This window comes from Protomyctophum bolini, assembly GCF_963924005.1.
Source record: "Protomyctophum bolini genome assembly, chromosome: 16".
Lineage (NCBI taxonomy): Eukaryota > Metazoa > Chordata > Actinopteri > Myctophiformes > Myctophidae > Protomyctophum > Protomyctophum bolini.
Window position 1 is genome coordinate 4,395,010 of NC_137877.1, and position 14,280 is coordinate 4,409,289.

The window sequence follows — 14,280 nt, forward strand, 5'->3', positions numbered from 1 at the left end:
CAGGGCAGTACAGTACAGTAAGATGAACTGTATACGTTCATATAGGGAGATGAACATCACAGTAGAAACGCCAACGTCAACTATTAACCCATTCTGACCGGGAACCCATTTCGGTGTCAGCATCATGTTATGCTTTAGCTATTGAAAAATAGCAGACCTACAAGCTCATAGCGCGCCACCGAGTGGCGCGCTATGAGCTTGTAGGTCTGCTATTTTTTGAAAAATCAAAGAACGACTGACATTTTTATAATCTGATCTCAGGTCAGAATGGGTTAATCAGAACAGTGTGTTGTCCAGTGGAAACCTCGTATGAATCTGATCTCAGGTCAGAATGGGATAAATAAGCATGCAAACACTTATGCCCTATGCCAGCGGTTCCCAAACCTTGTTGGCAACGCACCCCCTGTTACCTCCCAACCTACACTGCGCAAAAAGCTTGGAATACCGATGTGTAAGTGTATATTACAGGAAACTCCTGTTAAACCTTCGAACAAACTCCCGTAAACTCCTGAATTGTACCATCACACCTGTATATTACCGTATATTAACTGTATACTGTATGCTGCTAAACTGCAAAATACAGTGCCCATAATTACCTGTTAACTCCTCTTTTCATGCAGTGCTAGCTGATGCACCCCACAGTATATTAGGGTTTAAGTGGTTAATAATAACGCATATATTTCACGACCCGGTTCTGAGGAGTATATTTTAAGATTGTGGCCCTCCTTTTATATCAGCTAAAATGCAGGGGTGCATACTTATAGTTTAGACTAGTCACTGGTTAGACATGGGTTAAGGTTATAGGTTTAGGTGTGCTGCCCCGTGGGAGGTTAGGTTTAGGGTGGGGGTTCATACTTAGTTTAGACTAGTCATTGGTTAGACATGGGTTAAGGTTAGGTTTAGGTGTGCTGCCCCGTGGGAGGTTAGGTTTAGGGTGAGGGTTTGAGATAGGTTGTAGTTGTAGGACTAATGACTGGTCTAACCAATGACTAGTCTAAACTAAGTACTGCACCCAAAACGCATGGTTGTCCTTGTCCAGAAAGAGTCATTATACACATCATTTTTTTGGCTTCTTCTTGGCTAAAAAAAAGGTATAATTTCCTGCATGCTGCTATAGCCATCCATTATCTCTCCCACCTCCTCCCTTCCCTTCCAGTTGCACGAACGGCAGAATCGCCCCCAGCTGCCAGCTGTGTGATGGATACTGCTACAACGGAGGCACCTGCCACCTGGACCCCGACACCAGCCTGCCTTTCTGTCAGTAAGTCACTGCTTAAGCCATTCTGCTGGAACGGGAACGAACGCCCTTTTGGTGTTTTAAAAACCCATTTAGACCTGAGGACGATTCTACAAAATGTTCTTCTAAATCCTGACAGTTTTCTGAAAAACCCCCATGTTTCTGTGTGTCAGTCGTTCTCAAACACTTTCACATGTCAAGGACCCCCAGAAATATATGAAATTGGCCGCCGACCCCCAACTGAAAATATGTTGTTCCGGGACCACCTCCCAGAAGCAAAGATTTGAGTTAAAAATGTTCGCTCTGAAAGAATATATATTCCAAATATTCTCCACATTTTCACGATTTTTCAAAAATAGCAGACCTACAAGCTCCTTGTAGATCTGCTATTTTTCAATAGCTAAAGTGTAACATAATGCTTAAAAAACACCAACAGGGGTTCCCGCCCAAAATGGGTTAATATAGGCGACCGGAGAGCAAAGAAATTAATAAAAAAGTATAATGTTCTCCACTGTTATTCATGCTCTCTGTTGCCTCTAAAAATACAATAATAATAAAATAAAAACAGTACCCCAGACAGACAGTACCCCAAGCAGAAACAAAGAACATCTTCACAGCGCAACCACTTTTCACTTGGCTTGAGAAAAAGTATAAAGGCTGGCAACATGTCTTCCTCTTGGGGGATCGAGGAAGACATTGTTGCCAGACATCCTTAATAGGGAACGTTTTTGTTCTCTACCTGATGCCAGAGTTTGTGCCTTGCCACTCGATGGCAAGGTAAAAAGAAAATACAGACTGACTCTGCGTGGGGTAGATTATTAATCCATTTTTATAACTGGAGGTACTCGCGAGCACCTTTGTAAAGCTTTTTCTCCATTCTGAACACATCACACCGTCCGTTCCACTCTGCACTTCACAGATATTGTCGGCATTAGTTCTCATAGACGTCTGCTATATTAGGAGGGTAGGAGGGGGGGGGGGTTGCTATTCAAGGTCCAACCTGTACGACACACAGAGAGGGGACAAAAGACTTGAGTCACAGCTGCATACAGATAACAGACACGTTCACATACGAAAAGGAAAAACACCATGAAACACCCACATACACAAAACAGAGATATTGCACACATTCCCTTGATAAAGTGCAACTATAGTCATTGAAGTGCATTCGGCAATCCCTGATTGAGCATTTTAGTTGACAGGGGAACAAAAGAGTGTTTAAATCTTTGCATTGCAGAGACTTTAGTCGTCACTGTGCAATACTTTAAAACAGTGATATTTGTGCACTGCCCTCGTTGTAAACAATGCATGTCAAACTCCAGCTTGTCACACTCCAGGGCTGCATGAACAACAGTGCCCGGGCGCTGTTTTCTGACCTCCATGGCGCAACCCTGTCAGCTATATGGCTCTGGAGCAGATGGTTAAAGTGGAGCAGTGGAAGGCAAAGTACTCGAGTAACAGTACTCGAGTAGCAATAATAATGCTCGTCAAATAATGCCCGTAAGACTCCTGAGGGTGTCCTCGCCCTAAAAAGGGTGAGGGCGCGTGCACGCTTCCACCTCGTTGACGGCAGACTGCTGGGCGAGAGCTGGCGCTTTGGCATGGGGGGTCAGATCAACATGGAATTAATTCTGTACTCCCCATATAAGGAGCATGTATGTATAAGGGTGGTAGCGGGGGCAGTGTCTTGAGTGTACAGGGTTTGATGAGGTCAGATCAACATATGGAATGTCAGAACAGGTCAGCTCCATATATGGAGATCTAAGGGTGGTAGCGGGGACATTCTCTTGAGTGTACAGGGTTTGATGAGGACCGAGGTAGGGCCTGGCCTTACTTTTCGGGCCTGTTGAGAACTCTAGTTTTCGCCGGCTGGACTAATAACGTTGGGGCAGGCCCGTCTAGAGTTTGAATGGATAGGTATCAGTCAAAATCGAAGAGGAATGATGGATGGGGAAGGATCGACATATGGAATGTCAGAACTAGTTCTGACATATATATATCCATATATGGAGATCTAAGGGTTTGAGGTCAGATGATTTGCTTGCCAATATTGATGATTGATTATTGATTGATGATTGTGGGTTAGGTGTCAAAAACGCAAGATTGCATAGTTAACTGCGACCTTTGGTCCAAATTCTACTTGAGTAATTGTGACCGGAGTACGTAAAAACGAATCCATCCGTGCACTGTATTGACATTTAGACAATTTTCAAGAAATGTTAATAACAGTGAAAATAGCAGATCTGTGAACGTGTAGATGGGCTTCACTATAATTGAAATATGGCTTAAGATGTTTATCAATAATGTACTGTTCCCCGTCCCAGAAATGTCAAAAAGTACACAGCATTTATCTAATTGTCTTGTAGTTGAGTGAAAGTCATAAGTATATCCAAGTAGATATCGCGACACAAAACTTTTACTTAAGTACAGTACAGTACTCAAGTAAATGTACTTCTTCTGTGTCCACCACTTGGTAATCAGGCATGGTTCCAAGATTGTCAAAGGTCAAAGAGCTGGAACAGAGAGGGAATCAATCTAAAAACGCCAAACCTGTTGTTCACTCTCTCTCTCTCTCTCTCTCTCTTTCTCTCTCTCTCTCTCTCTCTCTCTCTCTGTCTCTCTCTCTCTCTCTCTCTCTCTCGTCTCTCTCTCTCTCCTCTCTCTCTCTCATCTCTCTCTCTTCTCTCTCTCTCTCTCTCTCTTTTACTGCCCCATTGTCCACTGTAGTTAAAATTAAATTTGTGGTCATGACTTCACACATTTTCCAAAAGGGATAGAATCAATTTCTATGCAAATATCCCATCTCGCATTCCTTGAGGTTAACAGATCTTGATAATGTGGTTTATTCATTGGCTGCGAGGCACAGGGGAGATTATGAGAGATGATGGATACGTCTGTGTCAAGAAACCATAATGTTTGACCTTATCCTCGCAGTAAATGGATGTTTCATCAACCCCCCCCTCTCCCCCCACCTCGGCAGGCCTATCCCTCCACCCCCAAAAAAGGACCCCTCCAGCCCTGAGCTGTCCTCATTGTAATGTAGATTTTTTGATAAATTCCCCCACCCCCCACCCCCACAACAAAAAGGGGGGGGGAAGGTCCAAGAGATATTCAGAAGTCAACATCGCCCCCGGTGGTAAATAGATGGTGAATTAACACATTCTGACCTGAGATCAGATTCTATAAATGTCTTCTATACATCCTGACAGTTTTCTGAAAAAGCAATGTTTCTATGTCAGTCGTTCTTCCATTTTTCGAAAAATTGCAGACCTACAAGCTCGTAGCGCGCCACTCGGTGGCGCGCTATGAGCTTGTAGATCTGCTATTTTTCAATAGCTAAAGCATAACATAACAAAAAACGGTTCCCCGCCCAAAATGGGTTAACACCTACATTAGTGGTTCATGTGTTTGGCCGCAGTCCCGCGACCTTCAACGGTCTGCCAGGGGATATCCTCCATACGAGCAGATTTGTGTTTATTAAATCATTTCACTGGGGTCTGTCCCTCTGGGAGCCCCTTCCAAAGACCCCCCACTTTGAGCAACCACTGACCAACAGTAATAATAATAACGCCTATTTCAATAAGGATAGCCGTGGTTACAGCCTTCGTATAACCGGCCACAGTAGCCGTTTGAACATGTTTTTAAATCGCCATTATTCACTCGGTGTCTGTACGACAAAGGAACACAGCTGTGTGGCACAATTTCTCTGCTTCACCAGAGAGATTAGTGCGGCGTTCTGTATGGTTGGGATCCTTAACACGTTGACTATCAGAATTAATTCTATGCTGTTGACTGCCAGAGAGTTTTTCATAAATCTTTTGTGTCACCCTGATCTGTCCACTGGTGGTGCTCTCAAAAGACGCCCGTGGCTGTCTTAGAATTAGGAAACAATGATGAACCGTCAGTGATAATGCAATAAGGGCCTTTCTCGATCGGCCCCACCTCTCTCCCTGTGTTTTAGGATCCAAGATGGCCGCAGCACCAGGAGGGGGGCGGGGCAGAGGTGGGCGGGCGGGCGGGGTCGACATATGACCTCACTGGGCTGCATTCAAGACACTTGCCTTGTGTCTGACACCTGCCTTGTGTCTGAACACAGCTTTGATGCTTTTGAAACCACATGGGCTTCCATTGGAAATGCATTGGAGCGGCCATTAAACACAGACACCAGACAAACACAAGACAGGTGTCTTGAATGTGTGAACGCAGCCCAGTAAGGCCACCCCACCCCCTCCTGGTGCTGCGGCCATCTTGGATCCTAAAACACAGGGAGAGAGGTGCATGGGGCCGAGAAAGGCCCTTAATACAAGCTGCAGCCTGGAGCCACGGTGAATTACATCATCCTATCATCCTCTCATCCAATCAGCCGACAGAGGAACCTGCTGACACACTACATTCTGTATGGTGTCGGGTTTCTCTGTCGGTCCCTTTAACTATTCCAATCTATAGGATTGTGGTCTTCATTAAAATGTTTGATAAAAAACACACATTCTACCATGCTGTACATATACAGTATTGCATATTTTCATCCAAAATGGACCCTTACAGGTCTATAACTATAACTCCTGAGAGCTATGGTTGAAAAACCATAGCTTGAGAACCACTGGTATTAACAAAAATACTGTTACGGAAACAGTTCCAAAAGGGATTGGAACAGAACCTCTGGGTTTTGCATCCCAACCCTCTACAGTTCCTACTAGTGTCAGAACGTCTAGTCGCATTATTGCACTACGGAATGGCCGCTCTAATAAGTTACATTTTTCTGCTGCGTATCATTTGAATGCATCTTTCGACCTCGTGTACACCCTCGATGCCCCCCCCCCCCCCCCCCTGTATACAATGCATATTTTATTACGACATTATTTCAAAACATGTTTCACAACATATTTTTGATACCCCCATGCATATTTGATAAGTATTTTTTTTCTTTTTCTGCCATGCTCTTCAAACTCCTGGGAATTCATTCAAAAAACACAAACATCACGATTTATGTGCTCTTTTGGGGGATTCGTGGAAAACAAATCATCTCGACCGACCGGTCGTCTCATTATAATCACATGCCTTATTTATCAAAGGAATGCTATACAGTATATATCGCAGTGGACGTGAAAGCACTTAACGCATTCTGACCTGAGATCAGATTCTAAAAATGTCTGTTTGAAAATGACAGTTTTCTGAAAAAGCTATGTTTCTATGTCAGTCGTTCTTCGATTTTTCAAAAATAGCAGACCTACAAGCTCGTAGCGCGCCACTCGGTGGCGCGCTACGAGCTTGTAGATCTGCTATTTTTCAATAGCTAAAGCATAGCATAATGCTAACACCGAAAGGGGTTCCCGTACAAAATGGGTTAAATCCGTCTCTAGCAGATTTCTTGTGGGACACGACAGATAAGAGTTTACACTTGAGATGCTCCATATTCACCAGGCTTTTATAGAATATCTTGTACAGTATGAATGTGATTTGCTTACTAATGTTGACAGGCTATAGGCCAGGCATTGTTCTGTTCTGTTCTGTTCTAAAGCACCCTAAACAGACTGCCTAAACCGTCAGGCCTGTCAGTCAATTATTACATCATAATATCTCAAATAATAACTAATCGTCATTATTATTTGAGATAATCGCGGTTATGCTTGCATAACATGCTTTCATAGAAAGAAACCAAAAACACAATGACAGTCATTCTAATAAAAGTAATAGTTACATTTTGCCTTTCAATAATTGAAGGACAGCTAGACTATACACTAGAGTGACATACATTAAGATATTTGCTATTGCGATATGACTTAAGTGTTCTATAAAAAATATAAAGATTGGATCGGGAAAGATCGGTATGTGTCTCGGAATCGGAAATCGGAGTGGGAGCAAAGAAAACGTGATTGGGACATCCGTACCGCCGAGCTTTGCGAAGTCCGCTTGAGTGAATATAGTATCATAACCCATTCAGTCAACATGTGCAGTATAATTTGCCCCCCTTCCCACCCCTTCCAGTCAAACGTTTGACTTATCGGGGAGTGAGAATGCGTTTGGAACATCATCAACACATACAGTCCCATTCTGTTGGTCTGTTCCAGGCTGACTTCTATTAGGTACCTTTCAAAACCTTTCATCTGAAAGGTACCTTTTGGAAGCACCTTCTCTGAACAGTGTCACTATTCCTGATTCATACTTGGTTGTGTGTCGTGTGTGACCACGTGGTACAATAAGTGGACAATAATAACCCCGCGACACACGACCAAGTCTAAAGCAGGTCCTTGTAACTTCCAACCGACACTGATATGTGTTGCAGCTGCACGTCAGGGTTCAAGAACCAGCGTTGTGACGAACTGGCCAACCCGTGCGATTACTTCTGTCAGAATGAGGGGATGTGCTCAATTACAGCCCTTAACAAACCACGCTGCAAGTAGGTCCCTCTCTCTCTCTCTCTCCCTCTCTCTCGCTCTCTCTCTCTCTCTCTCTCTCTCTCTCTCTCTCTCTCTCTCTCTCTCTCTCTCTCTCTCCGTCACTCCTCTCTCTCCTCTCTCTCTCTCTCTCTCTCTCTCTCTCTCTCCCTCTCTCGCCTCTCTCCGGCTGCTGCATCCAGAGCTCGTCGTTCGCCCACTGTTCCATCCTATCCTCCGGCTCCATCTCAACACCGGTCCACTGTGCGGTCCTACCACCCCCCCCCCCCCCCTTCCTATCCTATCCACCCCGCACACACACACACACACACACACACACACACACACACACAGACACACCACCAGGGTTGCCATGTAGGCTTGTTTCCCGCCAAAGTTGTCTTTCCCCCCGAGTCGTGTGAATAATAGTGAAAATAGCAGATCTACAACGCTCACGCCGCGTTGCATGAGCGTTGTAGATCATTGTAGATCGTCTATATTTATTCACTATTTTTTAAATAAGGCTTGAGTGGTTACTTACAGTACGTACAGTACGCCATACTGTTCTTTTTGTCTTCCTTACTAGAAATTTAGTCCAAAAAGTATAATATTTGTCTTTGAAATGTAGCGGAGTAAAAGCATAAAAAAAAAATATATATATATATATATATTAAATACACAGCACAGTATACAACAGTATACTCAACCCCTGTCACTTTGCTGCTGTCCACCACTGCTTGCCTCCACCACGCGGTAGCTCTGTCTACTGCCCCCCATTCCTCCACTACGGGGTAGCTCCGTCTATTGCCCCCTCACTGCCCCCCATTCCATTCATTACAATGTTTGTGTTTTGGGGGTTTTAAATATGGCAATTGTTCGGGCAGGGCCCCCAGTTAGAGCCTAGCCTCGGTCCCAGGCTTACTTAAAAGCCTGGTCACAACGTAAGGCAGAGAAGCATAAAGTAAAGCCTGGTCACAACGTAAGGCAGAGAAGCATAAAGTAAAGCCTGGTCACAACGTAAGGCAGAGAAGCATAAAGTAAAGCCTGGTCACAACGTAAGACAGAGAAGCATAAAGTAAAGCCTGGTCACAACGTAAGGCAGAGAAGCATAAAGTAAAGCCTGGTCACAACGTAAGGCAGAGAAGCATAAAGAAAAGCCTGGTCACAACGTTAGACAGAGAAGCATAAAGTAAAGCCTGGTCACAACGTAAGGCATAGAAGCATAAAGTAAAGCCTGGTCACAACGTAAGACAGAGAAGCATAAAGTAAAGCCTGGTCACAACGTAAGGCAGAGAAGCATAAAGTAAAGCCTGGTCACAACGTAAGACAGAGAAGCATAAAGTAAAGCCTGGTCACAACGTAAGACAGAGAAGCATAAAGTAAAGCCTGGTCACAGCGTAAGACAGAGAAGCATAAAGTAAAGCCTGGTCACAACGTAAGACAGAGAAGCATAAAGTAAAGCCTGGTCACAACGTAAGACAGAGAAGCATGAAGTAAAGCCTGGTCACAACGTAAGACAGAGAAGCATAAAGTAAAGCCTGGTCACAGCGTAAGACAGAGAAGCATAAAGTAAAGCCTGGTCACAACGTAAGACAGAGAAGCATAAAGTAAAGCCTGGTCACAACGTAAGACAGAGAAGCATAAAGAAAAGCCTGGTCACAACGTAAGACAGAAGCATAAAGTAAAGCCTGGTCACAACGTAAGACAGAGAAACATAAAGTAAAGCCTGGTCACAACGTAAGACAGAGAAGCATAAAGTAAAGCCTGGTCACAACGTAAGACAGAAGCATAAAGTAAAGCCTGGTCACAACGTAAGGCAGAGAAGCATAAAGTAAAGCCTGGTCACAACGTAAGACAGAGAAGCATAAAGTAAAGCCTGGTCACAATGTAAGGCAGAGAAGCATAAAGTAAAGCCTGGTAACAACGTAAGGCAGAGAAGCATAAAGTAAAGCCTGGTCACAACGTAAGGCAGAGAAGCATAAAGTAAAGCCTGGTCACAACGTAAGACAGAGAAGCATAAAGTAAAGCCTGGTCACAACGTAAGACAGAGAAGCATAATGTAAAGCCTGGTCACAACGTAAGGCAGAGAAGCATAAAGTAAAGCCTGGTCACAACGTAAGACAGAGAAGCATAAAGTAAAGCCTGGTCACAGCGTAAGACAGAGAAGCATAAAGTAAAGCCTGGTCACAACGTAAGACAGAGAAGCATAAAGTAAAGCCTGGTCACAACGTAAGGCAGAGAAGCATAAAGTAAAGCCTGGTCACAACGTAAGACAGAGAAGCATAAAGTAAAGCCTGGTCACAACGTAAGGCAGAGAAGCATAAAGAAAAGCCTGGTCACAACGTTAGACAGAGAAGCATAAAGTAAAGCCTGGTCACAACGTAAGGCAGAGAAGCATAAAGTAAAGCCTGGTCACAACGTAAGACAGAGAAGCATAAAGTAAAGCCTGGTCACAACGTAAGACAGAGAAGCATAAAGTAAAGCCTGGTCACAGCGTAAGACAGAGAAGCATAAAGTAAAGCCTGGTCACAACGTAAGACAGAGAAGCATAAAGTAAAGCCTGGTCACAACGTAAGGCAGAGAAGCATAAATAAAAGCCTGGTCACAACGTAAGGCAGAGAAGCATAAAGTAAAGCCTGGTCACAACGTAAGACAGAGAAGCATAAAGTAAAGCCTGGTCACAACGTAAGACAGAGAAGCATAAAGTAAAGCCTGGTCACAACGTAAGGCAGAGAAGCATAAAGTAAAGCCTGGTCACAGCGTAAGACAGAGAAGCATAAAGTAAAGCCTGGTCACAACGTAAGACAGAGAAGCATAAAGTAAAGCCTGGTCACAACGTAAGGCAGAGAAGCATAAAGTAAAGCCTGGTCACAACGTAAGGCAGAGAAGCATAAAGTAAAGCCTGGTCACAACGTAAGGCAGAGAAGCATAAAGAAAAGCCTGGTCACAACGTAAGGCAGAGAAGCATAAAGTAAAGCCTGGTCACAACGTAAGGCAGAGAAGCATAAAGTAAAGCCTGGTCACAACGTAAGGCAGAGAAGCTATCGGCGGATGTATCCTCCGGAACATCCGTCAAATGTATTTCCCCCGGATACGATACTTTCCCGAACCAATCACATCACTTGTTTCATTCACGGAGAATGTAAACTGATTTGTAAAGCATCAACGTAATTTCCTTGGGCGATACTTCCGCTAAAATCCCGCAACTTCCGCTGATAGTGTTTTCAGCGTAGGTCTTGCCCAGGGTGGTTAGAGCCCAGTTAGGGCAGAGCCTACATTTCCAGGGCCGTTGTGAAAGTTCCCAAACTTTGTCATGTCATGGACCCCCAGTTTGACATGCATTAGTCTACGGACCCCCCATTTAATGGCCTTTCTATCTCTGGGACCCCCAATTTATATATTTATATATAGATTATTATATATATTATATATTTATATTTATAATCCCATAACACCTAAATCTAACACTCCCATAATCCCATAATTATATTATTATTGGCTGCAGCTTAAGTTTATACTGGCCTGTCATGTTTTGTAATCTGCTCTCATTTTAAACCTGATCAACATAATTACAGATTATTATTAGAAATGACATAATTACCATAACATAAGATGACTTAATTTAACGTCGAATCAATGATGTGTGTTTTTTTTTGTATTTTTTCGTTTGACTTGATGCTGTAATAATATAGATTAATTCATAATATTAAGATGCGAATATTAATGAATCTAGATTTACGATGAGAGAGAGAGAATTAAATGTTTTCCTTGTGGATTTATGTTTTCAATTAATTTTTCAAAACATGCTTTTGCTCAATCAAAGAGATGAACTCTATCCTCTCGTCCCCCCCCCCCCCTCTTTCCCCCCCACCCCCGACACCTTATTAAAATTCATGCGGGCGGCTTCCTTCGCTGTGACATTTAGTTCTAAGAGGGTGTGATTAATTTGCCATATGTATGGGCTCTGCATTCTTATTCATGACGGCTTTGATGTTCCCGACTCCTCAGAGTGCATGTAATTTAGAATAATTCCTGTCCCGATCATCATCGCCATCATCTTCCCGATCGCACCCATCAGATCACTCACGCTTTACGGACCCTCATCTGCGTCAATCATCTGTAAAGTGGATCTCACCTCCTCTATAGCCGGGGGCTCCACGCATCATCACACCCCCCCCCCCATCGGCCCCCCCATCGGACCCCCCATCCCAACACCAATGAGATGAAACGTCTTGTGTTGCATTCAGTTCTGTTTATTTCGATATAAATGTCGGGGCTAAATATCCCCGACGACATGTGAATTTCCCACTGCTTTTCTATTGACTCTCTATGAGGTTGGCTGCTTTGCCCTTTGCGTAATGTAGGCCTATTTTGTGTTAAGATCAAAATACTTCAAAGTGTGACACCTCCGAATCCCAGACGTGTGTTGCGCGTGTAGCCTGGAATTCAGACGGAGGAGCTCTTTCACTGTTTTTATTTAATTTAATTTGTATTATTACTTTGCTTCTCCACCTGCCACTCTTCCCTTTGAGCCTGATTCCCAAACCTCACCTGTTATGTAATGTATAGGCACAACATGATTGGATAGTGCTCAACGAATCACAGTAGAAAGGGAACTAATTGGACATTGACATTGGAGGGCTCTGGTCCCACTCCGCCCCACAGACCAATCGGAATCCTCGGCTCCCTGGTGTCCCAAACCGGCCCTTTGACATATAAGAATAAGACCAATCACATTATGTCATGGAGAAGCAACCCAAAAAAAAGGCTTAATAACAACCTCTGTCTGGATTCCAGGCTATATCGTTTGCTGGCTACAATCTACAATTACCGTAATTATCGGTATAGATCGGAACCCAGTGCTATATTCCCAGTGCGTGACACCGTCGCGAGACTATATAGTACACGCTGCGGCGTGCTAATATTATGCTAGGAGAGAGAGACGCTGAGAGAGATGACGACGACGGCTCAGCTCATTCTTCCTTTTCTGACCCCTCCCCTCCAGGTGTTCGGTCAATTGGGCGGGAACGCAGTGCGAGAGGCCCGCCCCCAACAAGAGCAGCAGATCGGACAACACCAGCGGAGGTGAGTAACCCTATACAGTAGGCATGTAACGATATATATCTATATTAATCCCGACGATTATGAATCGATTCATTGAAGAAAAACAATGTTTTAGGGGGGCTAGTGTGTGTGATGTGAAATGTGAGCTTTAGTCATATTCCATCATATTCAAGTGCTTTTGGAGAGAAATGATAGTCACTTCCAGTAGTAGAACACTGTAGAGGGGAGCTGTGTGTGTCTGTGACTGTAGAGGGGAGCTGTGTGTGTCTGTGACTGTAGAGAGGAGCTGTGTGTGTCTGTGACTGTAGAGGGGAGCTGTGTGTGTGTCTGTGACTGTAGAGAGAAGCTGTGTGTGTCTGTGACTGTAGAGGGGAGCTGTGTGTGTCTGTGACTGTAGAGGGGAGCTGTGTGTGTCTGTGACTGTAGAGGGGAGCTGTGTGTGTCTGTGACTGTAGAGGGGAGCTGTGTGTCTGTGACTGTAGAAGGAAGCTGTGTGTGACTGTGACTGTAGAAGGAAGCTGTGTGTGTCTGTGACTGTAGAGGGGAGCTGTGTGTGTGTGTCTGTGACTGTAGAGGGGAGCTGTGTGTGTCTGTGACTGTAGAAGGAAGCTGTGTGTGACTGTAGAGGGGAGCTGTGTGAGTCTGTGACTGTAGAGGGGAGCTGTGTGTGTCTGTGACTGTAGAGGGGAGCTGTGTATGTCTGTGACTGTAGAGGGGAGCTGTCTGTGACTGTAGAGGGGAGCTGTGTGTGTGTCTGTGACTGTAGAGGGGAGCTGTGTGTGTGTCTGTGACTGTAGAGGGGAGCTGTGTGTGTGTCTGTGACTGTAGAGGGGAGCTGTGTGTGTCTGTGACTGTAGAGGGGAGCTGTGTGTGTCTGACTGTAGAGGGGAGCTGTGTGTGTCTGTGACTGTAGAGGGGAGCTGTGTGTGTCTGTGACTGTAGAGGGGAGCTGTGTGTGTCTGTGACTGTAGAGGGGAGCTGTGTGTGTCTGTGACTAGAGGGGAGGCTGTGTGAGTCTGTGACTGTAGAGGGGAGCTGTGTGCGTCTGTGACTGTAGAGGGGAGCTGTGTGTGTCTGTGACTGTAGAGGGGAGCTGTGTGAGTCTGTGACTGTAGAGGGGAGCTGTGTGTGTGTCTGTGACTAGAGGGGAGGCTGTGTGTGTCTGTGACTGTAGAGGGGAGCTGTGTGTGTCTGTGACTGTAGAGGGGAGCTGTGTGTGTCTGACTGTAGAGGGGAGCTGTGTGTGTGTCTGTGACTAGAGGGGAGGCTGTGTGTGTCTGTGACTGTAGAGGGGAGCTGTGTGTGTCTGTGACTGTAGAGGGGAGCTGTGTGTGTGTCTGTGACTGTAGAGGGGAGCTGTGTGTGTCTTTGACTGTAGAGGGGAGCTGTGTGTGTCTGTGACTGTAGAGGGGAGCTGTGTGTGTCTGTGCCTGTTGAGTGGAGCTGTGTGTGTCTGTGACTGTAGAGGGGAGCTGTGTGCGTCTGTGACTGTAGAGGGGAGCTGTGTGTGTCTGTGACTGTAGAGGGGAGCTGTGTGAGTCTGTGACTGTAGAGGGGAGCTGTGTGCGTCTGTGACTGTAGAGGGGAGCTGTGTGTGTCTGTGAC

At 44.9% G+C, this 14,280-nt stretch overlaps 1 protein-coding gene across 1 annotated transcript in view; it reads left to right on the top strand.

Annotated features, from left to right (window-relative positions):
* The window catches only part of lrp1bb (low density lipoprotein receptor-related protein 1Bb), a 634,358-nt gene that overhangs the window by 602,780 nt on the left and 17,298 nt on the right, over nt 1-14,280 (top strand). Inside the window, exons 88-89 of the mRNA XM_080786185.1 lie at nt 1,157-1,261; nt 12,617-12,696. Coding sequence (XP_080642311.1) covers nt 1,157-1,261; nt 12,617-12,696 — 185 coding nt within the window. The remainder of the gene's footprint in view (nt 1-1,156; nt 1,262-12,616; nt 12,697-14,280) is intronic.